At 41.2% G+C, this 26,655-nt stretch overlaps 3 protein-coding genes across 6 annotated transcripts in view; 2 read left to right on the top strand and 1 right to left on the bottom strand.

Annotated features, from left to right (window-relative positions):
* The first annotated feature begins 3,710 nt into the window (after positions 1-3,710).
* On the top strand, positions 3,711-8,268 carry LOC115141190 (free fatty acid receptor 2-like). Of its 3 annotated transcripts, none has more exons than XR_010458465.1 (2): positions 3,711-3,873; positions 4,685-6,909. XR_010458465.1 is itself a non-coding variant. In XM_029679913.2 (2 exons), exon 2 carries the CDS (start codon positions 6,948-6,950, stop codon positions 7,956-7,958), a length of 1,011 nt encoding a protein of 336 aa, XP_029535773.1. In that variant the 5' UTR covers positions 3,768-3,873; position 6,947; the 3' UTR covers positions 7,959-8,268. The 3 variants fall into 3 exon arrangements, 2 of the variants coding, with proteins under 2 accessions (XP_029535773.1, XP_029535774.1); XM_029679913.2 differs by lacking the exon at positions 4,685-6,909 and adding an exon at positions 6,947-8,268 and having other exon boundaries at positions 3,768-3,873; XM_029679914.2 differs by lacking the exons at positions 3,711-3,873; positions 4,685-6,909 and adding exons at positions 4,016-4,036; positions 6,947-8,268.
* Positions 8,269-11,097: 2,829 nt separating this feature from the next.
* Positions 11,098-26,655, top strand: part of LOC115141189 (free fatty acid receptor 2-like) — an 87,128-nt gene continuing 71,570 nt past the window's right edge. The window contains exons 1-2 of one of the 2 annotated variants that reach the window (XM_065000113.1): positions 11,098-11,412; positions 15,528-17,778. In XM_065000113.1, coding sequence (XP_064856185.1) covers positions 15,775-16,824 — 1,050 coding nt within the window. In that variant the 5' untranslated portion in view covers positions 11,098-11,412; positions 15,528-15,774 and the 3' untranslated portion in view covers positions 16,825-17,778. Of the gene's footprint in view, positions 11,413-15,527; positions 17,779-26,655 lie in introns of those variants that run through there. The other variant, XR_010458464.1, reaches the window with a different exon arrangement.
* LOC115141188 (igLON family member 5) overlaps positions 22,475-26,655 on the bottom strand; it is a 169,294-nt gene continuing 165,113 nt past the window's right edge. Inside the window, exon 9 of the mRNA XM_029679911.2 lies at positions 22,475-22,808. Within this exon, the coding sequence (XP_029535771.2) occupies positions 22,752-22,808 (57 nt within the window). The 3' untranslated portion in view covers positions 22,475-22,751. The remainder of the gene's footprint in view (positions 22,809-26,655) is intronic.

Genomic DNA, 26,655 nt, shown 5'->3' with positions numbered 1-26,655 from the left:
TGGCCATCAGCAATCAGCAAAAAAAGCCGAGGGATGGGTCTGGAGAAATGTCACCACTCTCCTATTCATAGACAGAGCTATGGATGCAAAGACTGATCATCCATGATGTCGAATTATAGTCACAACCATGCTTTGAGGCTATATATAGTGTTTGTTTACATTTGCTTTGTTTATAAACATTGGAGTAAAACAGTATATTTTGGGCATTTACAAGTTACATTCTTCAACCATCAATGGGTGGGTACATACAGTATCATTAATTCACAAGTCCAAAAATGGACGAAGCAACTGCAGATTGCCCCTTTAAAGGAAATAGATTTATATGTATTCTATTTGTGCATTACCGTCGTGCATTTATTTATTACCAGGGAGGGGTTGGGCAGAGGCCTATCAGCTGTTATGAGCTCATAAGAACAAAACATATCATCAACAATAAGTAGTAGAGCTAATGTGTGATCTCCCCCATCCATTGCACTGCTACTGTACTTAGTGGTATTTCTATAGCTCTACCACAGTAAGGCCTTGGGAGGCATGAAAAGGAATTCAACCACTGTTCAACCACGTTGTCTTAGAGATGACGGTAATGCTCCTCCATTTCTTTAAGGGCCTCTAAACAGAATGTAATCTTCATAATTGTCAATGTCAAGAATTGAGACGTAATATATCTTAGGACTCATTCTTAAATATCTTAGAATATATCTTAGAAATGTTGCTGCTAGGGATAACACATTAACCTGAAGTTTCTTGAGGGCAACAGCTGAAATCTTTTCGCATCGAAAAGATAAACCTGATCTCATTCAGCCAAAAGCCTGATGGTTAATTGCGACAACTCCAAGGTCTTGCGGGAACTCATTGGATGATCGGACAATGACTCAGGGCATGCAAGCACATACACACTGACAGCAGGAGGGTCACAGTGACGGACACAATAGTGACATTGTATACCCAGGTCTGGTGAGAGAACACACAGTGGAAATCAATGCATGAATCGGCCGCTGTAGACAGTCAACCATGGTGCAGTGCCAAGCACGAGACGCCAGCCAGTCAGATCGTACCGTTTTGATAAACAGCGCTCGACTTGTTCACGCCACACACGGACCACGCTGAAGTTTCCGGGTAATTACGGGGAGAGACTAAGAATAAAGCATTCTAATTATCACATGGCTCCATCTATCAGCACACCACACACACACACACACACACACACTGTAAGCACAAATGTCAGGGAAGGCAGCGCTCGTCGTGACAGTCCCTGATTAAACACCCTCCAAGATGGCAGCTTTTCATCTGAAATGGTGTGCGCTCCCCTGATTGCCCCCCTATCTTACCTTCATCAGTACAACCAGGGTGTTCTAAATGCCCTGCTAGATAGAGGACTCTGTCACTGCTGTGAAATGCTGTGTCATTATGTCAAACGGATGACACGTATATTATACCTGGCTTTTCACTATACAATTAGTGTTGGATTGGAGCCTGGATGGGTGGCACACACAAAAACATAGTCTGTGTCCCAAATGGCACCATAAACCTCAGATCAAAAGTAGTGCCTTACAGAGCTGTGAAAAAGTGTTTACCCCATTTCTGATTTTCAACATTTTTGCATATTTTGATACTGAACGTTATCAGATTTTCAACCAAAACCTAATATTAGATGAAGGGCTCCTTCGATATATGAAGGCAAGTCGTCCAGGTCCCGAGGCAGCAAAGAATCCCCAAACCATCACACTACCACCACCATTCTTGCCATTGGTATAAGGTTCTTGCTGTGAAATGCAGTGTTTGGTTTTCGCCAGGCATAATTGGGACCCTTCTCATCCAAAAAGTTGACTCAAGTTTTCAACAACAACAAAAAATCACCTGGATGATCATCAAGACTCTTTGAAGAATGTTCTATGGAGCAGATGAGTTCAACAACGTTTTGGACGACATGGGTCCCTTATACCCAACGGTCAAGCATGGTGGTGGTAGTGTGATGTTTTGGCGGTTCTTTGCTGCCTCAGGACCTGGACAATTGATCTTAATAGAAGGAACCATGAATTCTGCTCTGTATCAGAGAATTCTACAGGAGAATGTTGGGGCTATCCGTCTGTGAGCTGAAGCTAAGCGCAGCTGGGACATGCGGCAAGACAACTATCCTAAACACATAATCAAGTCTACATGAAAATGGCTATGAAAGCAACAATGGCCGAGTCAAAGCCCAGACCTAATCCCAATGCAGATGTTGTGGCAGGACTTGAAACGAGCGGTTCATGCTGGAAAAAGCGGCACAACCAGTTATTGAGTGTAAGGGTACTTTTTCCACACAGGGAAATTGGATGTTGCGTGACTTTGTTAATTATTTGTTCACTCAATTTCCCTTAATCTAATATTAGGTTTTGATTGAAGGTCAATATAAAAAATATGCGAAAATAGAGGAAATCAGTAAGGACCTAAATACTTTTCCATTGCACTGTAGATGTACTGTAGGGAATAGGGTGCTATTTGGGACTCTATTTGGGACTCATACTTAGTATTGTTGGATGTAAACAAATATTTCCTCACTACTATGAATCCCTCTTCTCTAGGCTCTATCTTGATTTGTGCAATATGAAAACCTGCTTTTGAACGGAGAAGTGTGCGTGTGTACGAGCGTGGGTTCATGTATATGTACATGTGTGTATATACGTGCATATGTCTGTGTATACGTGCATGTTCGTGTGTGTGTGTTACGTGAAAGACAGACTGGAAAGTATTGAAACCGTTTCCTTGAAGAGACTTTGACCAACTCACGTCTGGTCTGAAGCACAACCAATCATGCCATTTATAGATACTTGTGTGGTTGCTTTGCTCTATAAATGGTAACTGCTACTCAAGTTTCTCCTAAACAGTTTTTTGTTTGTTTTTGTTTATAGTAACTGTGTAGTTACTAGGGACGATACATTGTAACTTAGTGTCCACTAACTACTCATTCCTTAATTTCGTCATACAGTTTGCGTCTGCACTCTACAGTACACATAAACTCCTTGCTCAAGCAACAAATAGAAATGTCCTTTTATTCAAAAATCCAGAATTTCTCAAATTAGACTCAACTACTACACATGTTCAGTTGGCATTGTACTCAAATAGCACAAGGTTTTAGCCATTTTGTTGTACAGGGAGGTTTGAATTTTTATGCTGAAAAGTAATTTAAAAAAAAATTCTGTAAAGACTGAATAAACTCAATGGCATGAACTGTGATTTCACAGGGTTTGTGTGAGTTCTTGTATGAAAACATTGAACATTTTCCTATAGTCAGATAGGCTATGTTCAAATGAATTAGAGGGGACAGTATATCAGAGAGCTTGATATTTCCCATATGTAATTAATATTCTCCACATGCCAAATGATCCATGTAAAAGGTTGGGCGAGAGGTTTGTATTTTTTAAGTTTTTAGATTATTTAACAAGAACTGGTATTCATCCATAACCCTCCTACTAACCCCAACTTTAAACCTCACTGTGACTACACACCTAACACATAATCCGTAACCCTAGCCTCAGCTTCCAGGCCTCACATCTTAACTCTAAACCTAACCCTAAACCTAACCCTAAACCGAAACTGTAATCTGAGTAAGCTGTTGCATATCAACAGAGTTGCAGTTGAAAGTTTTTTTTTTCTTTCAATAGTTTGAGCGTCTACAGACAGATCTGTTGTGGACTATCCAAATAAAGTGTGATCAAAATGGAGAGTCCCCCACCCTTCAAAAAAGGAACATGTGCAACTTCTTTCCTGTTTAGTACGTGACATGAAGTACGTTACATTGAGACATTACCATTAAAAGCACCGTTTATTTGAAGCCAAGCGTTTACTCAGCATTTGACCAGGGGACGTTTGTGTGCGTGTTTGCTGACTAAGGTATGTACAGTGGAACTCTTGATGTCATGCTCCTTGTGCTATTATCAGGAGCTTTTATGTAAATGTTGGCAAAGTAGACAGACTACGCTTTTATATATTTCACAAGGAAGACATACTAAAACACCAAATACCTGTAAGCCTTTTGAAATCTGTTCAATCTAAGGTAAATATAAAATACTTACCATGGATCTGGAATATATATATTTGAACATATTTGGGTAAAAACAGTTGTCACGGCATGTGTTCCAAGCATAGTGCACTCATACAGTACTGATTTCCGTTGAGAAGATGGTACTTTTTATGATTTTTTAAAGTGGCAGTGAAAAGTTGAATTTTTGCTTTAGGAATATATATATACAAATTTGCTGAGTAATCAACCTTTTTACATATCCATTTCAGGAATGAGATGGTATAGGTATGTTCTGTGTCTGTACTACACTCTGTCTAAATTGTCATGGTTACTGCAAACTCTTTAGTTTTTTTTGTCCTTTGGGAATGAGGATGTGATGTTCCAGTCTAATGGCTGCTATCCCAATGGGCATCTCTGTCTCACCAATCACTCTCGGTAAAATGTTGTTATAGTACCTCTGTAATAATGGGCTGCATTTAAAGTGATGGGTTGTTTTAGGTGAGCATTGTTTATCATCATTGACCAGGTGAAACTCTCTGTTCCAACCCATGTTACTTTTCTTATCTTACTAAAGAAATAAGCTGTCAAGTGAATGTGGAACCTCAAACATTTACCCTGACATGAACAGCCACATGTCCAGTGCGTGGTGTTTTCTCATAACGAGCTACTGTACCTCCGCAGACCAAAACGCATCCGCTAGACAGCCTTTTTATCAGTCGAGGGTTAACAACACCTTGACGACTCCCCAGCAACATCAGATAAACTGATAAAAGCCGGCTACCTCCTTCCTGCACGTGTATGTCTTGGCACCATTCCCTAGATGACTGAGGTGTGTTTTGAACATCTGAAGCCATGTTTCTTCTCTTGTTTATTGTAATTTAGGTACCATATACCCTTTTGGAGAACTTAGGCTTCACATGACCCAGTTTTGAATAATTATACCCTTCCTCCAAGGGTGCGTTTTAGCACAAATTGATTGCAAAATTAGTAAGTGTTGAGTCAGTGTTGGGAAAGAAAATGAGAAGTAGATGATCGTGTTGATGTTTGTGTTAATCAGTATCGCCCAAGGAATAGAAAAATAGGATCCAGTTCTCACAAGTCATTGGGCTCCCGAGTGGTGCAGTGGTCTACGGCACTGCATCTCAGTGCAAGAGGCATCACTACAGTCCCTGGTTTGATTCCAGGCTGTATCACATCCGACCGTGATTGGGAGTCCCATAGGGCGGCTCACAATTGGCCCAGTGCCGTCCGGGATAGGCCGTCATTGTAAATAAGATTTTGTTCTTAACTGATTTGCCTAGTTAAATAAAGGTTGCATTTAAAAAATACTGACCAATGGAAATGTATGAAGTGTAAAGAGCTTATGAGCTGATTAGGTTGATATTTGTGCACATGTAGATGTAGCCTACACCTGACACACTAAAGTAAATGTAGCCTAGATTAACTTGACAATATCTACAATTCAATTTTAATTAGATGCTATCAATATCTGAAATGTGTTCCCAAATCCAACTCATTTAAAAAAATATCAACACCTGGGGACACATGAACATACACCTTAAAATGCTGCACTCAACATTTCAAAACCATAACGGTCGCATTAATGACCATAACAGAAATAGTACAAACGTTAATAGTGTCTGAGACCTCTTTCCAGTATTCACGCGATGGTCATCTGTTCAAATCCAATGCACAATTCAGGCTTTATAAATGACACCTGAAGTTGTGTTCTGTTGTCCAGCTGCCTGTCACTGTAGTAGACAGTCAGAAGGAGTGGCGCTGCTGTTTGCAAGACACAGACATTTCCTTCACTGAATAAGCATCAACCCCCAAGCGCTAGCCTCCCTCTGTAATATCAAATGATCATCAGATTTTTTTAAACTCAAATTTACTAGTGAGATACATCAAGCTTCACAAGGAGGGCAACATCCACTGATTCCTTTAAATGTATACAAATATATAATCCAGTGGCTAGTAAATTACACACAAAGCTATAGCCCCTTGCAATATTTATCTTTATTTATATTTTTCTATAAATGTTTTATGTCAAAGGAATACAAGTCAACAGTAATTCGACCAGAGATTAAAATCCACAAATGTAATGAAATAGTCAAGTATTAAGTATTTTTTTTTACAACGAGTTCCAGGGGCAATCCCCTGGGGCAATACCTGTTCAAGACACCTGTGGCTGATGGTAATTACACATGCAGAGGTCATCCTTCATAACACTGCTAGCCCCAAAATATTTGACTGTAAGGGTTTATAAGGGAACCAAATAAACCTTACTCTGTAGAAATTAAAATCATTCTTCAAATACCATCCTCATGGCTTACCAGCCACTGAACACTTGTGTCATGATGGGAGTATTATGTTGTTAGTTTGCTCCACCATGAATAGAAGGAAGCTTAGGGGTTCATGCGTGCGCTGGATATTAACACTGGGATTAGCCGAGAGGCATCTGGAAAACTCGAGGCTGGGAAGCACAAACAGACTGCTCCCTTTTATTGTTGTGATGGGTACCTTGTTTGCCACAATTAATGGCTTCACTCCAAAGCATGCCACTGTGCCTACATCGGCATGGTCTTCCTAGTTTGGAAAGGGGGGAAGGGTTTGCTAACAAGTCCCCTGCTTGAGGACCATTATGACATTGACGTTTGTCTACTGTAGAGAGTCCAACCATAGACATGCCATAGACTCAAAGAAACTCTTGTTAGACAGAATGACATGGCTTTGTTAACCAACTGCATCACAGCTATCCTTGTGACTGAATTCAGCCTTCGTGTGTAATTTTGCATACAAACTAGTGACACCGCCTCTATTTTTATTTTATTGCTTCACACCTTCACTGACTAACTCTGCATATCCTGAAATGACCCCAGATTGAGTACCTGCATTAGCTAACACAAACGTTAGCTCATTGTCTATATCCTTCCTCTTTTGCAGAATGATGTCTGAGAAGGAAGTCATGGAAAGATACGGCCACAGCAGCCTGGTGCTTGTGGTCTACATCATCACCTTGCTGATTGGCTTCCCCGCCAATGTTGTGGCCTTTTACACCTTCAGCAAGAAGGTGAGGCAGAAAGCCATGCCCGTCGACATCCTGCTACTCAACCTGACCATCTCGGACCTCATCTTCCTGCTCTTCTTGCCCTTCAAGATCAAAGAGGTGGCGGACAACATGAAATGGATCATGCCCCACTTTCTGTGTCCATTGACCAGCTTCGTCTTCTACACCACCATCTACAACAGCACCTTCTTTCTGACCGCAATCAGTGTCGAACGCTACCTGGGAGTGGCCTTTCCCATCAAGTACAAACTAAAAAGACGGCCTTTGTACGCCACGGTGGCTAGCGTCGCCTTCTGGGCAATCTCCATGGCGCACATTAGTATTGTCTACATCATTCAATATTTCGACTATTCCAACACCACCCGGGCAGACGCTTTGAACCTGGACATGTGTTATGAGGATTTCACCCCGGAGCAGCTGCAAGTCCTGATTCCTGTCCGTCTGGAGCTCTTCCTGGTTCTATTCTGTGTACCTTTCTTTATCTGCTGCTTCTGCTACATCAACTTCATCCGAATCCTCTCTCAGCTGCCCAGCATCAACCGCAAGAAGCGTCAGCGGGCCATCGGCCTGTCTCTGGGGACCCTGCTGGTGTTTATCGTCTGCTTCGCACCCTACAACTTGTCACACGTAGTGGGCTTTGTAAAGTGGGAGAGTTCCACTTGGCGTGTGGAAGCACTCTTGTCCAGTACCGTCAACGCCAGCCTGGACCCCATCATCTTCTACTTCTCCTCAGCGGCCCTCAGGTCTACCTTCCACCTCTTCATGAAGAACCTGGTGGAGAGGATGCAGCGGTTGTTCTTCTGCAATAAGGTCCTCTACTGCCCCCTGTTGTTCTGCTCCAGAACTCAGAAGGACAGCACACCAAGCACCAATGACAGCTCCTTATAGTGTACGTGTCAAACTCATACCACAGAGGACTGAATGTCTGCGGGTTTTCGCTCCTCCCTTGTACTTGATGGATGAATTAAGGTCACTAATTAGTAAATAGCTCCCCTCACCTGGTTGTCTAAGTCTTAATTAAAACATTTAAAATAAAACCTGCAGACACTAGCTCCTCCATGGAATGCGTTTGACACCCCTATTATAGTGTGTAGTCAAGCCATATGCTACACATGCTAAATGCTAGCCTGTTCAATGTATTTATTGCACTTAGGTTCTTATTGAAAAGACTGAGGACTTTGCTATCTGTCTTTATAAGTAGCCTATACATTAATCAGTGCCAGTCGGTGCCAATTAGGATGAGGGAGGATGCTACTTTTTTTTATGAGCCTTATTTCTATTACAGAATATTGGATGACTGTCATTCATTTTCCATTCCCCCAGCCCAATGTAACATCGATAGTTTTGGGCTACTGTATGATAGTCAAATTTGACCTATACCCATCATGAGTTTGCAACAAACTAGCCTATGAATGAAAATCTACAATGTAGGTGCAAAGGGTTGAGAGAATTTTGAGTAACCAAGGTGATTACTGCCTTGCACACTCTTGCTTGCATCTAGCTGACCAAGGGTGTAATCATTAGTCCAACATTTGCAAATGAGAGTTTCTATTGGACAAATTCAGGTATGTTTATCCCCTTTTTGTTCCATTTGCTTCTTTTTAAGAAACATTTTTCAACAGAATCGAAGGAATGAATACACCCCTGATCATACAAAAACAGTTCACTTTCAAAGCAGCCTTATGTAGACAGCATGATCACGTTGCTCGTTGTTTATATAATTCCTTGTTTATATAATTCCTATAGTTCCTGTTTATATAATTCCCAACTATCCATGCGCTTTCCTCCTCTCACCTTTTACCTTTGCTTGTGGACTTCAGTGCATAACACCTGTCTGTGACCAGGAAAAATATCATGACTACTAACCGCTACATACAGACTACATCATTGTCACCTCATAGTCAATATAGCTATAGTACTAGAACTAACGAGTTAGTAAACCCGGTACAATCATGCAGTACAGTGTACAGTCACAAAGCAGTTTAACAGTTCCACTGCGGGTGCTGGTGGTAATAAATTATTCAAACCAAAAGCTTACCTAGATTTGGAAGAGTTCCAGTGTTGGATAGCCAAAGCCAGCTAGCTAACATAGCATCACTCTCTGTTTGAGCCAGGTGTTTGAGTATGCTAATCTAGCTAGCTGCATCCAGCTAGCTTAAGTGAAAGTGAAGTTAAAAAAATATGAACAAATATAGCTAGCTAGTTCTCTCTCTATCTTGCTTCTCTTTAATATTTGAATCAATACATATATTTATCAATACATATATTTTCAAAACTGTTAAACTATTCTCTCTTTGAGTCAACTATTCACCACGTTATGCACTGCTGTGCTAGCTAGCTGTATCTTATGCTCTCAGTACTAGATTCATTATCTGATCTCTTGATTGGGTGGACAACATGTCAGTTCATGCTGCAAGAGCTCTGATAGGTTGGAGGATGTCCTCCGGAAGTTGTCCTAATTACTGTGTAAGTCCATGGACAGGGTGAGAACCAAGAGACTCCTAGGTTTTGCACTGACGTCAAGGAAGCTAGCTGTCCTCCAGCTACACCATGGTGCACTACAGAGTGCTGCTGAGGCTACTGTAGAACTTCATTGTGTGTTTTAATGAATTATTTGGTAACTTGAATATATTTAGTAAAGTTTTATCTAAACATGCAAACTTTTTAAATGTTCCACTATTATCATTTTATGAAATTTACTGAGGAGCATGGTCCTCCCCTTCCTCATCCGAGGAGCCTTCACTAACATTAATGTATGTGTAGTATGCATTTATATGTGTATTTATAAGCTTTTGAAGGTTTTATATTATTTCTGTTCCCCTTTATTTTATGACTTTTTTTTACTGATGACATTAAAATCTCTTTTTACATCATACTTCTGGGAATATTTGAAGTGATGCCTTCCCCCCCATGAAAATGTTTCACAAAATGGGATACACAAACTTGCATAATACACTCTGATTGTCTGTGTCGGCTGTAGCTCTTGGGTTTTATAGATATGTGATTTCGTAATACTTTGAAGGGTTCTTCCAGTCATCAAAACAATGTAAAACAGGAAGTTGAGTTTCAGGCGTATTTACAGTGGGCTCCAAAAGTGTGTAACTTTCTCACTCATCCTTATTCATGATTCATTCAGGACTATCCGTAATCATGGTAGCATCCACGTTAATGTAGAAGTGTTGAGAAACATATTCCATTCTCATTTACAATAAAAGTTCATCCAAAATGACACAATACATAATTTACCATTAATTTCTATTGGGCACAAAATAATTTGAAACAATCAAAACCAACAGCAAATGCTTCCGACAAGTTTGTAGAGTCACAATCTTGATGTAATCATTGTGTGCTAGGAATATGGGACCAAATACTTAACTTTTGACTACACATACTGTATAAGTGAATTAGTCCCAATACTTTTGGTCCCCTAGAATGGGGGGGGGGGGGGGGGCAATGTACATATGAATGAAAACACCCTAAAATTAAAGATGACAGTCTGCACTTTAACCTCATAGTCATTATATCATTTCAAATCCATCCCCCCAAAGAAAGAAAAATGTCAATGTCCCAATACTTTTCGAGTTCACTGTATATCAAAATGGAATATATTTATTATTTTACCACATGCTTTTCCCTACCTAATGATTGCCTCTGAATATCTAAAGTAAAGATACAATGCCCCCAGAAAGTATTCATACACCTGGACTTATTCCACATTTTGTTATTACAGCCTGAATTTGACATTTCCCACCACCAAGCACACTGACAATTATGATACACAAGTAGGACAACTAAATAAATATTTTGAACACATTTGCTAGTATGAGTGTGTATTCTGTTGTGGGATTTCCCACTGCAGTTAGCCTACAGAATGAAAGAATGAACTCTCACCCCCGCAGTCAATGTTAAATTAGTCAAACTGGTATGGTAGCGAGGGAGGAGCAGTTATAGGCGGCTTATAATAGACGTGAGTCACTTTTCTTCCTCGTGCAGTGTTTTCTCCCTCCTCCTCTCTTTCTCTCTTAATCAAGAGGCCAGATAACAGTCTACATCTATTAAGCAATAGAGCAGACAGGCTGGTTCCTCAAAGCCCTAAGACCATCCAGCTTCTATCGCAGGACAGTGTTACTACGGAAACCATGTTTGGAGTGCGCTGGTGATAGATATCAGCGGTGTTTATCTAATAATAATTTGCCGGTAACTGCGCTGGATGTTTAGATTCGGCTGAAAACAGCGTGGCTGGCTGTAGTCGATAGGCGGTCGGAGCTACAGAGGGAGGAATGAAGTAAAGAAGATCCAGGTTCAATTGTCAGACCTGGCAGGATATCCACGGTGGAATAATGTAAGCTTTAATACTCTATTTCTATTTTGGCTACTTCAAAAAGTATCTACAAAAATTCTAGTCAAGTTAGTTTTTCCGTCATGTACACATGATATATTGTAAGACTACATGGAGTACACAGTGAATGAAATGCTTACTTGCAGGTTCACCTCTCGACAATGCAACATCAATAGAAAAAACAAGTAAGTGAATATAAAGAGTAGTACAAATAAAAAATAATCGTATTTTAGCAAAAATATAATACAGAAGGCTCTCACAAATTGAAGTTGGATATTTACAAGACTGGGAAATTGTGCAATAGATATGCAATGTCAATAATAAATAGACATTGTGCAGTAATAATAAATAGTATTCCAGTAGCAGCAGTCATGGAGTGTGTGTGTGTGTGTGTGTGTGTGTGGCCGTGGAAAGTAGTTTGGGGGTGAGGGTGCTGAGATTTTAAATATATAAAAAAAATTATAACATTTTTTAAATTCCGATTTTCAGGGGGCACTCTCAGCACCCCTACTTCCCACGACTATGTACAGTACCATTCAAAAGTTTGACCACACTTACTCATTCAAGGGTTTTATTTTATTTTTTATATTTTCCACATTGTAGAATAATAGTGAAGACATCAAAACTATGAAATAACACATATGGAATCATGTAGTGACCAAAAAACAAATGATTTCAGACTCTTCAAAGTAGCCACCTTGATGACAGCTACGCACACTCTTGGCATTCTCTCAACCAGCTTCATGAGGTAATCACCTGGAATGCATTTCAATTAATAGGTGTGCCTTGTTAATAGTGTATTTGTTGAATTTCTTTTCTTAATGAGTAGGAGCCAATCAGTTGCGCTGTGACAAGGTAGTGTTGGTATACAGAAGGTTGCCCTATTTGGTAAAAGAACAAGTCCATATTATGTCAAGAACAGCTCAAATAAGCAAAGGGGAATAACAGTCCATCATTTCTTTAAGATATGAAGGACAATCAATGCGGACCGCCACATGAAAGGAAGACCAAGAGTTAGCTCTGCTGCAGAGGATAAGTTCATTACAGTTACCAGCCTCAGAAATCGCAACCCAAATAAAAGCTTCACAGAGTTCAAATAACAGACACATCTCAACTTTTCAGAGGAGACTGAGTGAATCAGGCCTTCATGGTCTAATTGCTGCAAAGAAACCACTACTAAAGGACACCAATAGGAAGAGACTTGCTTGGGCCAAAAAACATGAGCAATGGACATTAGACCGGTGGAAATCTGTCCTTTGGTCTGATGTGTCCAAATTTGAGATTTTTGGTTCCAACCGCCGTGACTTTGTGAGACGCAGAGTAGGTGAACGGATGATCTCCGCATGGTTCCCACCGTATGGAGCATGGAGGAGGTGGTGTTATGATGTGATTCAAGGCACACTTAACCAGCATGGCTACCACATCATTCTGCACCGATAAGCCATCCCATCTGGTTTGCGCTTAGTGGGACTACCATATGTTTTTCAACAGAACAATGACCCTTAACACACCTCCAGGCTGTGTAAGGGCTATTTAACCAAGAAGGAGAATGAATGTATCAGATGACCTGACCGCAATCACCCTACCTCAACCCAATTGAGATGATTTGGGATGAGTTGGACCGCAGAGTTAAGGAAAAGCAGCTAACAAGTGCTCAGCATACATGGGAACTCCTTCAAGACTGCTGGAAAAGCATTTCAGGTGACTACCTCATAAAGCTGGTTGAGAGCATGCCAAGAGTGTACCAAGCTGTCATTAATACAAAGGTTGGCTACTTTGAAGAATCTCAAATATGAAATATATTTTGATTTTAACACTTTTTATTTGCTTACTACATGATTCCATATGTGTTATTTCGTAGTTTTGATGTTGTCACTACTAATCTACAATGTATTAAATAGTACAAATATAGAAAAACCCTTGAATAGTACTGTATGTGTGTGAGTTTGAGCTTACGTGTGAGTGTGTAAGCATGTGTGGTGAGGTGCAGAGAGTCCGTGCAAGAGACCGTTGGTGTTCTAGCAGTCAGTCCCGGTCACAGTGGAATGGAATACTGTAGCTATCTATGGTAGAAAATGTACAAAACAACGTGAAGAGTTGGTAAAGAGGTCAGCGAGTTGATTGGACTTGCTGGCAATCCTCCACTGTCATCATATCTGCCAGTAAAAGTGTCAGTGAGGAATTTCCCATACGTACAGTATATTAGCTAGTCGTTGGTCCATACAAGGAGGTAATGTTGGTTTAATTGTCTCCTACGCTCATGCCTTACCTACAGTATATGCCTTATTACACTGCCCTTTATATGATGCTGGAAGTACATGGAGGGTAAGATAATACAATTCAGTTCAGTGCAGACACGCTATGATAACTCTCTCGAATGCTTGACCTGAGTAGCGACAGCCTCTCAGCACAAGGCTGGTGAACAAGACTATAGTAAGGGCTACTTGGTTGTGGCAGAATGAGTTATAGCGCTTTCTTAATTGTGAGTGTTGTGTTTAGGACTTCCCTTTGATGATGTCAGAGATGGTTTCATCCATTGTTGACCTATTGGAGATGTTTAAGAACAGGAAATTAAAACACTGTTGTACTAACAAGGATAAAGAATGGTAGCAGCTAAGACCATGCATTACCCCTTTGTGGACGTACGCGCCAATATATTTACAAGCTGTTCTGTGTTTGTGTGTATAAGAAGTACAGGTGTCCATCCAATGATAAGACAATATTATAACTACGACACAGGAAGCAATAATGTCGTGTTGAGACTGTTTGTATACAGAACCATGTGCCAGACACACACATCCTGAGTCATCACATTAAACAAAACCCAGATGCCCATCAAATCTAAAGGTATACAGTAAGTTCCCAACAGATACTGACCATATTGTCTCTCCGAGTGTTTGGTTTTATTGTAGTTATTTTGCATGAAATTCACATTAAAACTTTTTATGGGCAGGTGGGACGGTAGCTTCCCACCTGCTCAACATCCGGTGAAATTGCAGAGCGCCAAATTCAAAATACAGGAATAGTCCAATTAAGCATTAATAAAAATACAAGTGTTATACATCGCTTAAAGATGAACTTCTTGTTAATCCAGCTGCTGTGTCAGATTTCAAAAAGGCTTTACGGCAAAAGCATACCATGCGATTCTCTGAGGACAGCGCCCCGCTTGCAAAAGCATACAAACATTTTACAACCAAGTAAAGGAATTTCAAAAGTCAGAAATGGCTATAAAATAAATCACTTACCTGATTAATTTTTTCTTCATATGATTGCAGTCACAAGAGTCCATGTTACACAATAAATGTTTGTTTTGTTCGATCAAGTCCCTCTTTATGTCCCAAAAACTCAATTTGTTGGTGCATTTTGTTCAGTAATCCACTGGCTCAAAGGCGGTCACGCCATGCAGAAGAAAACATCCTAATAGTACCGGTAAAGTTCGTGGAAATATGTCAAACAATGTTTATAATTAATCCTCAGATTGTCTATTGTCTAAATAATTGATCATATTTCAACCGGGCAATAGCGAAAAACAACGAACGGCGCACAATCGGCACAAACCAGCTCTGCTTCTTTCTACAGCACTGAAAGAAAGGTCTCATTCTTCCTTGTTTTTCAGAATACAAGCCTGAAACAATGTCTGAAGACTGTTGACATCTAGTGGAAGCCATAGGAACTGAAATCTATGTCCTAACCCAACAGATACTGAATAGGTATTCAATAGAAAAGTACCCACATCAAAAATTTTCCTCAGGTTTTCGCCTGTCATATCAGTTCTGTTATACTCACAGACATTATTTTAATAGTTTTGGAAACTTTAGAGTGTTTTCTATCCAATACTACCATGCATATGCATATCCTAGCTTCTGGGCCTGAGTAACAGGCAGTTTACATTGGGCACCTCATTCATCCAATATTCAAAATACTGCCCCCTACCCAAGAGAGGTTAATCTGAACCCTATTTCAACTGCTAGTATTGTATTGTGATTATTGAGCACATGGATGTTGTTTCAATTACACCCTCCACTTGGCATACTTAAAAGGGGTGAGTAGTGAGTAACAAAAGGCATTAACCGTATTGTGCCGTGTGGTAATCTCTTTCTATCCTCTCTTGCCATCAGAGTCTTGGAGCCCATGAAGAGACGATGAGTTGGTTTTATTGTCAGGGACAGGAAAACCACGCTGTCTAACCGGGTTTGTTCCAGGCTGTTGACCCAATAAGCAGCCTTCACCTCTGAAGCCTCAGACTGTCTGACAGATCAAGCCCTTTGCACTGCAACGTTTTCATCCCCCCAGACTGCACTGAGATGATGTGACAGATCTTGCTCCCTGTGCCTTCCAGTGACTGTACCCACCTCCAAGGCCACCATGCAGGAGTGCCACACTGCACTGTGTCTGTCCGTCTACCTTGTCACCTTTTTGACGGGCCTCCCGGCCAATGCTGTGGCCTTCTACACCTTCAGCAAGAAGGTAAGGCAAAAACCCACACCCATCGACATCCTGCTCCTCAACCTGACCATCTCGGACCTCCTCTTCCTGCTCTTCCTGCCCTTCAAGATGCAGGAAGTCACGGACGATATGACCTGGAGTCTACCCTACATCCTCTGTCCTTTATCTGGCTTCTTCTTCTACATGACCATCTACGTTAGCACCTTATTCCTGACAGCGGTCAGTGTGGAGCGCTACCTGGGCGTGGCCTTCCCCATCCAGCACTCGCTGAAGCGCCGGCCCCTGTATGCCGTGGTGGCCAGTGTATTTATCTGGGTCTTCTCCATCCTCCACCTGAGCATTGTCGTCATCATGCCCTACTACAACCCACCGCAAGACTCCCTCAGTTCCACAACCAACTCTTCCAACATCTACGAATTCTCCAACGTCTCCAACGTGCTCATTAGTGACAGCGACAACATTGTGTCTTCCAGGAATGTGTGCTATGAGGACTTCAGCAAGAAGCAACTGGCGATCCTCCTGCCTGTGCGTCTGGAGCTCTGCCTGGTTCTATTCTGTGTACCTTTCCTCATCTGCAGCTTCTGCTACATCAACTTCATCCGTATCCTCTCCGGCCTGCCCCACATTGGGCGTCGCAGACGCCTCCGTGCTATCGGCCTGGCTCTGGGGACACTGCTGGTGTTTGCCTTCTGCTTCGGCCCCTACAACGTCTCCCACATTGTGGGCTTTATAACCAGGAAGAACCCCGACTGGAGGGACATGGCCTTGCTCTGCAGCACCTTCAACGCCTGCCTGGACCCCTTTATCTTCTACTTCTCCTCCTCGGCCGTCAGAGGGACCCTAGGGAGTATGCTGCAAGGGGCCAGAATCAAGCTGGCCAAGTGTCACATTCACTGGTCCCCTTGGAAGGGAATGAGCGAGCCTCAGATAGATAAGGGAGCCAAACAAGCAGAGATGAATGCTATCTGAAGCTAATTGAATAGGGCCTGTATTAACTGAAATGAGATGTTGTGCTCTCCATGCCTAGAGGCAAGATATGAGTGCTCTGATGTTGATGTTTTTTACATGTGAGACGGGAGAGACTGTCATTTACTGTATATGCGTCTCTGTTTGATCATTGGCGGGCAAACTTCCTACTTAGATTAGAGACAGGATATGGGAGATACGGAGCCTGCCTTCCCCCTGAGAGACACAAAACAAGGGCTCACAATAGGGAGTTACTGCCTTGCTGCAGATAGCTGGAATCAAGTGCAGTCATTGCCAATTATGTATTATAAGTACACACCTACTGTGACATGAAATACGTTTGAGAGTATATTTGTTGTATAGGGTTGCCTGATAAGATTGTAAAACAGAACAGAAAAGTATCATTGATTAGCAGGTGAAGTGTTTATTTCAACATTGTTGAAAATTGTATTTCACAAGGTTGAAGCCCATTTACACAACTAGGAGCAGTTTATGGTGATGTCAACTGTGGAGAACATCAGCTCTAACATCTGAGAGACGCATCAGAACAACATCTCTCAGCACTAAGAGATAAGCATCTCAAACAAGTGTCACAGTAGTATCGCATATGGTTGAAAAGGAACGATGATACAGTATGCACTGTGTGTGCTAGCTATTCAATTGAATCTGAGCACTGAGCTGTGTGTGTGTGTGTGTGTGTGTGTGTGTGTGTGTGTGTGTGTGTGTGTGTGTGTGTGTGTGTGTGTGTGTGTGTGTGTTTTCTTGTGCAAGCATGAGCACACATGCATAAGTGAGGGATTTTGTGTGTACTTGTGATTCATTGTGTCCATAGATTACTACTATTGGCTTTGTAAAATGAATGTGGACTCACTGTCCCATTTTGTATACACCTCTAACATCTGGGACCTCCATTGTTTGATTCTGGGACCAAATAAAAATATTGATGTTGAAATAAAAGCATGTTCATTTCGTGAATTACAGGAACAAAACTCCTATAATAGTTGAACAGCATTGAATAGGTTAAACAATTACAAGCAAAACGTTTGGCAATGGCATAGTTGAACATAATCAGGTTGTTGTGGAACCCTGGTTCTTGCTACTGTTTTGGAGTCATAACGTACAATATGACGGCCATCCCTTCAGAGATACTTCCCAATACCGTGTAACTCATGATGATACTTGATGAGCCTCTCAAATATTTACACAGAGACTATAGTCACTGATAAGGTATCATGGGTGGTGCATGTATACTATACAGCCAGCTGCTGTACAGTACCTGTAACACGAGCAAGGAAAGCCCACACCACCAACATAAACCCATAGATTCAATACTTTCACGCCAGGAAGTGCCTTGACTTTATTTAATCCGGTTATTCAGGGATTACGCTCCAACAGAGGTTGAGTTGATTATTGCATATATCTATTTGACAGCCACACCATCCATGAGACATTCATTTTGACACTAGAGTACAATATGACTAATAAAAGCATTCAGCAGCACAGTAGTACTTGACACGATTGCAAAATGGCTTCCGTTCGACACGCAACATAGACCTAAAGCTTCACATAGCATCAGTGTTGTATCATGATTTGGGGATGCTACAGAATGTGTGAGCTGGGTAGAATATACATCAAGGAGGACAAGTGAGAGAGTGTAGAGCTCGTTTTTAAAACCGTGCTGAGGCATGTGCTTACAGTATAGACAAAACTACTGGTCCCCCCCCAAAAAAAGTCCCTCAGTAAAAACCCAGCATACTCTCTGACATAAAAAGTGTGCCATTTGATCAGGAAATGTATCATGCAGTAAAAATCTGTATAGAGGCTGTTGTGGGTAGCCTATTAATTACAGAAAATCAGATTCTCTTGGACTTTTTCTCACAATGTTGGATAGCTAAACAGATAGAGCTGTATAACAGAATGTGTGTGTGCATGCTTGTGTGTGTGTGCATGTACTTACCGTACATAGGACACAAGAGTTTTTCCCCCCCACACTTGTCAGTGCTGCGGAGAAAAAGACGATATCTTAAACAACCCAATTGACTGATGCTCAAGACATGGACCACACAATTATTTACACGACTCCATTTCCCATGATCCTTGTGTGATCTTGTGAGTGCGACCATACAGTACTTACCTGCAATGGAAAACGCCACAGTCACTCCACAGAAGACACAGATCTTAAGGATATTCAAGCATCCAATCACCTCATCGGGGGCTGCGTCTGTGAGCGTAGACAAAAAGGCAATGCAGAGTTATACAGTTATGGACCTCACACAATGAGGACAGACCTGAGGGTGAATTCAATTTACAGTCGTTGAAGGCCCATGATTGACTGAATCTGTGTGTAGTGGAAGCACACATGTATAAAAGTTGATAAGGAAAACCTTGATTCCACTCAGGTATGCCATGCAAGCTGTTGGCTGAGACTAGATATTTGAGCCATATGAGAACTAGTCTAGTGAAATATACGGTAGTGTTAACTAAAGCTCACCCCAGGAAAAGGAGGCAGACAGGGGTCAGTCCAGTGCAGGGTGATCCTGCACACTACAGGTGTAGGAGATCCCAGCATCCACAGACCCCCGCGGGGGGAGGGACAGCACACTGATTACGTACACTTCGTTTCTGGAGCTGTCCATCACCTGTAAACAGTAAACTCAACTCCCATCCAATTAGGAGTTGAGATCTTTGGAATCAGGCTGTGCGATTGGTTGGTGTGAGGGTAGGCAGGGTGAAGGGTGCAGTTGCTGCCAACAAAGTGGTAGGGGCTATCTTCCCCACTCTGGTGTGTCCAGGTTAGGGTGAGGTGGTGTGGGTGGAAGAACCCACTGGTCCGTCTGGGGGTGTGAGGGGACCTGGAGGAGGAGTTGGGGCACAGAGGGGGGTGCTAGTAGGGGCAGGAGGAGATGCAATACCATCTATCTCATGACATTTACATTTTAGTAATTTAGCAGACACTCTTATCCAGAGCGATTTACAGGATAAATTAGGATTAAGTGCTTTGCTCAAGGGCACAACAGTATATTTTTTGTTGGCTCAGGGATTCAAACCGGCAACCTTTCGGTTACTGGCCCAATGCTCTTAACCACTAGTCTACCTGCCGCTCGTTAGAAATATGTCAGATTGTTGACATTTAACCATAGTAGTTATACTGTATGTCATATTTCACTATTTCGACATATTCAGGCCATGTTGGTAATGCAGTTGTGGCAAAATAACACACTCATGGTTCTGTAAATGGTGCAGGACTTTGTAACGTGCACCCCACTGGAGAAACGCTGGGAGAAACCTTCTCTTTCGCATGAGGGGTTTGCACATAATCATTTCACGTTCCCTCTTTGCCTTGTTCTGTGGTGAGTTTCAATTCCCTGCAAAGATCAATAGAATCCACAATGCATTGTGCCGGGGTGATTATATCTGGATCTGTCACGAAACCACTCAGGCAAAAAGATGAACTGAAAGGAAATTTCCATGTGGCTAGAATTTTTATAGATTTGAGCTTGGTTAGGCTTCTTTATGGTGATGCATAGCCCACTGGTTTAAATTGAATTGCCTCCCTGCTAACCGTTTGGGTTCAAACAAATTCTCAAAGGATACAAATGAGAGACAATTACAACAATGACAACAACAACAACAATACCAACAAAGACAGAAAAAATGACGATAAACTCTAATGAGTTACAATAAGACATTCCAAGAATAAAGGCAGATGTGTTCATTTCTTATCAGAGCTAGTTCTTAGCCTCTAATGCTTAATCCTATGGTCATTACCGTGCCAAGCAACAGCCATATGAGTTGTCAAGATAGCACAAACAGATTTGGGAACCATGCAAATGTGTTTCTGTCTTACCCAGGACAATGAGCTTTGTGCTGTCCCCTCGCTCTCACCTTTAACCTCTCTGCCGTTACCATCCTTAACGGGGCTGAGTGAGGGCGCAGACAGTGAATGCTTCCTTATCAAGGTAACGAAACAAAACGAAAACAGCAAGACCTTCAGTTCAAAGGCATTTGCCCCAAAGCTTGCCCATGATGTTGAGGTGTATTTGGAGATGTTCACAGTATTTTTATTCAAAAAGTCCAAATGAGAGAGTTGGAGTGACTTTCTCCCTGACTAATGAGATTTAGTCCTCTTATCTTGACAAACAAACAACTCATGACTCTATACACTTCTGAAAGTAATTAGATCATTAGTGTTGTCAACAGGAGTCTTGTTATTGCAAGAATGGAAGTCAAAACAGAAAGGCAGAATTTATGCAATTAGGTAAATCTATATGCACTGTAATATGCTTAGGGATATTGTATAATAAGTATTAATTATGACACTGAATGTGCTGAAACATCATAAACATAAAAAAATGTATTTGTGAGATTATTTGCATCCTAGTATGATTGGAAGACACTAACCTGGTATTGGGCCTGCTATCAACAGAAGCACGCACAGGTCCAGGTTATTTGTCATGCGTTTGTTTCTCATTACAAACTCCAGTGGTGAAAGGACTGCTCAAACAGTGTCTTAGAATGTCAAGCTTCCCTCCAACGACAACGAGATGTCAGCTTGTTTTTTTTGTTGCTTAATTATGTTCCAATGTTCATTAATAGGCCCAGGCTCCAAAACAAGACAAATCTCAGCGCCTGTTACGTCAGAGACAACACGAGTCTATGTCTTACAGGCAAATAGGCCTCACTCTTGATGTCTGCACAAACCTTTATGCAACAGCAAGCAAAAGGCAGTCTACAGTCACAAGCAACGCCAAAACCATCAGTCTCTTTCGCAATGATAAGGTGCTCATTGGACAGAATGTCAGCTAGCTAATTACTTACCAACAAAGTGGTTACTGTGTGAAGAATACAATGTCAAGGTTTGAGATTGTATCTCATTTCAAATGAATTTGTTTACTTTGAAAAGAACTAGCAAACCATCATTAAAGCTGAAATTAGTTTCAAGTACAAAAAGTTTAGTTAAAAAAAAATTCTGAACGTTTTTGTAGAAGTGTGTAGAAGAGCAGTCCTTGTATGGTTGACATATATTCTGATGAATAGTGCAGTATGTCATACTGCGTGTTTAGGATACTTTTGGATATGAGGAGTGCGACTCATCATCATCAATGTTTAGGTAAATCGTTTAAAAAAGACGCTCCGAGTTACTTTGACTCCGCTGTCCACCCAGTATGAACCACAGCTTTGACCTCACCCAAAAGCTGACCCCCAAACCCATACCACTCACAGCCAGAAGCAGTTTGACTGAAAAGGAGACAAACAGCCTAACCCTTTTATAGCCCCTTTCACTGGATTAAATATGTTCTACATAGTCATAAACAAGAGAAGTGGGGACTGACCTACTCTGTGCACCTCAACAGAAACATTAGCATAACATTTGGCAACCGTTTCTGACATGTATTAGTAAACTGCCGTTTCCATCCATCTCTCAGTGATCTTTACTCCCGTTGAAAGTGTGTAAATAATTTACAGCAATCTAATGGGACTTTAAGGTCATATTGATTAGGTACTAAGGTATTATATTTTCAGCTGTCTGTTTTCCTCTGCATTTAGATATCCTCTTGATTTACTCCTATTCAAAAAAAGACAATGTACATCTTGGCATCAAGCACCAGGTGAAAAGTTTAAACAACGACAACAATCAACCACTCACACAGAGTTCTGTTAAAAACAACATTATTTGTTTATTTTTTTTCTCCCTCTGATATATTTTCTTTTCTTTTTTTTTTAACTCCACTTCTATAGATTTGGAGAGAAAAAATTGTCCACTCACATAGATATGACAGAAACAGAGACAGAACGGAGATCAAATGAACCAAAAGAGTCATCCTAATCAACATCGCTTCACTGCACAGAAAATATGTCAAGATGGAAGACGATGCTGCTTGTGTTCCTTTGCTTTGTTCAGTATGTTATATCGATGCAATCTTGAAAAGTCAACACAGACAGAAATAATAATGTTGAGGTCCAGGGGTAGATTGAAACCAACATGCCTGCAATGTGAAGGTCAGATGTCAGATAATCCACACACACACACACACGGACACACACACTCACAAATCAATAACACAGATTTACCAGGGTGGGAACTTGGCCTACAGAGAGGTGGCAAGGCAGCAGGCAGCGGGATTGGCATAGAGGGGGGGGGGGGCACAGGTGCCACAGGTGCCAGGTTTTCTCCACAGAGAGGGAAAGGAGATGGAGAAGGACGTGGGCCAGAGGGGCAACGAGAGAGAGAGAGATGGGCATGACATCCCCATAAGATGTCTGCAAACACTAACCAAGCATTCTAGAGTAGACTCATCCACTGGATTGCATTGGACACCTAAGACACCCTAATATTTGTTATTAGTTCTCGCACTGATAAAGATGACATTTGTCTTTGTGCATTGTTATTACCTGATTGTCATTTTTCCCCCAGAAGTTTCAAAATTGCTCTGGTGAAACAACACTGTCATGACAACCCAATCGTATATTGTGTCATAAATTCAAATCTATACATCTCACATTAATAGGACAGTCTCAGACAGTTTGCGACTTAATCACACCGTACAGGTTCTCTCCCATTTTATCATACGAACACACGCCAGAACATCACTTGATGCTGTCATTCGACAAGAAAGAAATATAGTTCCATTGTCAGTTTTCGCCACGGCAACCAATATTTACCCAGCTGATTGACTGGCCAAATGGCAGGTTTGTGCTGGTGACTCACAAAGGCCAAGTAATGGGGCACTCAGCATTGGAGATGTTAGGCAGGCTTCTAATTTATTTATTTATTACCTTTATTTAAACTAGGCAAGTCAGTTAAGAACACATTTTATACTTTTTTACTGCCTTGTTCAGGGGCAGAACAACATATTTTTACCTTGTCAGCTGAGGGATTCAATCTTGCAACCTTTTGGTTAATAGTTCAACACCCTAACCACTAGGCTACCTGCCACCCCATGACTAAGGAGGCTGGCTGGTGGGCGCCTCCATTGTTGCCTGGTAGTGTGCAGACTCTGTTATTCCAGCTGTGGATGGACCAACACTGGTACACTGTTAATTATCCACTAGCTACATTCTTAGAGAGGAGAGGGTGGTTGACAAGCAACCAGCTGTAGTGCCGGCCTGTCTGTGTGGATGGAGGTGGGAGTAAGTGACTGCTGCTCTTGCCTATGTGGCTCACAAGTGTTACTTTAACCCACTATCCACACAAACAAATACTGTCAATGTTTTACATGAATAATAATATATCCTAATTAGAATTCAGAATAGAAACGATAAACTAACAAAATATCCACCTATCTACATAAATGTATATTTTTGCTCAATCAATTCTGTCCTTGTGTGTCTATCGATTCAACTACTACCAACTTTACTATATAACCTAGCTACCTCATTCAACTTCCAAGCTTAGCCCTCAGTGAGTCAAGGCAAATATCACTTCCTCTGCTTGGCAACATGTAGTCAGCATGTTTATCTAATAATGACCTATTTCCATCATGTAGCTCACCTCAGTCCAGCATGTTGTGTATCGATTCACTCATTAGTACAGCTAATGGAAATCTACTGGAGCTTAAATACACTCGCAACGTTGACTCTGCTCATAAGAATTGAACAGGCCTTTAGAATAGCTGGTGAACTATAGATCATTAGGATAACACATTGTTATCTAACTAGTGGGCTATTGTGTGAAGGACAAAAGCTGGAGAGACCTGGCTGGTACTAAGGAAATCATTTATATATCAATGAGTCTGTCCCTTAATAAGACACATCTTCTTGTGTATAACCGATACATAGTACCGGTACTGAAAATCGGACATATTTCTGATAATTTATCATGTTAGTTGAATATTGACCAAATACTATCATGGCTACGGTTCTATTCCCCTTTATCTCGTCTTGTTCTATTGTACATCCTATCGTTCTAGACTCTACTCCTACTAAAGAGTCGGCTGTGTTTGTCAGACATAAGCCTCTAGATACACAGTATCGATAGGTACTGACATTTCCAAAAATTAACATTTGGTATCAATCATTTAATCGAGTACAGTAATAAAAATATAATGTACTAGAAGGTGCCATTATACAGACAATTGTTAGACATCTCATTATCAGAAAGAACAAAAATGCGCCTTGACTAGCTACTCTTTCAACTGACATGAAAGTAAGACGAATGACTCATTCTTCATTGTATGTTCTCTAAACACATAGTTACCTTAGTTGACAATATAGCTCGGCCAAATCGTTTCGGAGATGGGGAGAAAATCAATGCGCAATTAGGGGTGTCTTGTATCAAGGCATGATAAATTATGCTCTTTATTCTAAGGCCTTGCTATAGACACTTGACAATTCTGTCTTTGGGCCCTTGTAAAGTGACCCTGGGGAGAAATTGCTCTATTTCATGCGATCCAGTCCAATGTATCGATTAACCATTGCATTTGGAACCGAATGTGTGTTGAGGAAGTGTTCGATGTGGGAATATAGTGGTTATAGTGATTCAGGATCTAACACAAAAAATGAGTACATTCAAACGGTGACTGGGTGTATAGTTATCTAGATTCTACTGCTATTCTACCACTGTATTTTCATATACTACTAGACTTGTCACTCATAAATTTAAAAAAACACACCACCCAAATATGGTTATAATTTTCTTCAAAACATTTAAATAATCTAATATATAAATGAAGCAAGTTCGTTTATATTATGTACATCAACATAAGCCAAAAAGTGCTGCTTAGCAATGCTCGAGTGGTGCCCGTAGAATTAGCATCCCCCCCCCCCCCCCACCATATGTGAATGCACCACCACTCACGACCATTGGAATCACACAGTATGTCTCTGTGCTGTAATTACGGGTCAAGCTACATGACACCACACCATCTCATTAAAGTGTAAAGCGCTCGCTTGATAGGCTAGCAGATCAGGAGGGACGACGCAGCGGCCATTTTAGGAATGCTATCTGAGCTGCTATCCTATCAAGTGTCTTCCCTGTCTTTTCTCGTTCTCCCCCATGGAGAGAGTTCACTGTCTGGTCAGAGTCATCCCATCTCCCTCTGCCTCAGAGCTTTGTCCCCCACCAGTCTGGGCTTCTTCTCACTGTCCATCAAGGAAGTGCATTTGCTGCATCCTTCCTTTTCCCATTTCCAGTCCTCTGCACCACACAGAGTCTGATTAACTTTCACATTTAACTCACGGAGACACTCAAACTCATTTGGGGTTATTACAAATGCCCACCATACATATCGCCCTCCATTGCATGAACTTAAAAGCACATCCCCCAGCCTTTCCCCCAGCCTAAAGCCCAAACACAAGATACAGCTTTTTTTTCTTCAAAGTCCCCCCAAAACAAACATTTACATGCTTTTTTTCAAACCCACATTGAGAAACATGACAGTATGTTTTTGTTATTTTTTTTTGTTATTTTCTTTTAGTTTTTTCTTCAAGGACAGAGTATGTACATACAGAAGTTTATTCCACTGATAAAATTGAGCTGGGTGCTGACATGAGACAGAATATGTGAAAGAGAGAAGACAGACAGAAAGACAGCGGGAGTGAGAGAAAACGACAAAAGAAGGAAAAACAGAATCACTGACCAAAACAACCTGCTCTTGTGCTTGAAAATCGATACCAATCAATGTCCTGTGACTCTGAGCAAAACATGATGAACACAAGTGGGTCTGTCTGTTGCCCTTCAGACATACCAGTGACTGACTACATTGCATAGAGCAACGGGCATCAACAGAACACGTCTCACACTATATTCAGTGAGACAAACAGATTTTCATTGACTAGCCTCCTACTAAAGGGGACATTCACTCTCGCTAGGGCTTCACATCTCTTCATATATTA

The sequence above is a fragment of the Oncorhynchus nerka genome, linkage group LG14, assembly GCF_034236695.1.
Source record: "Oncorhynchus nerka isolate Pitt River linkage group LG14, Oner_Uvic_2.0, whole genome shotgun sequence".
NCBI classification, from domain to species: Eukaryota; Metazoa; Chordata; class Actinopteri; order Salmoniformes; family Salmonidae; genus Oncorhynchus; species Oncorhynchus nerka.
The sequence above is the reverse complement of the archived record's forward strand: the minus strand, read 5'-3'. Positions and strand labels throughout refer to the sequence as shown.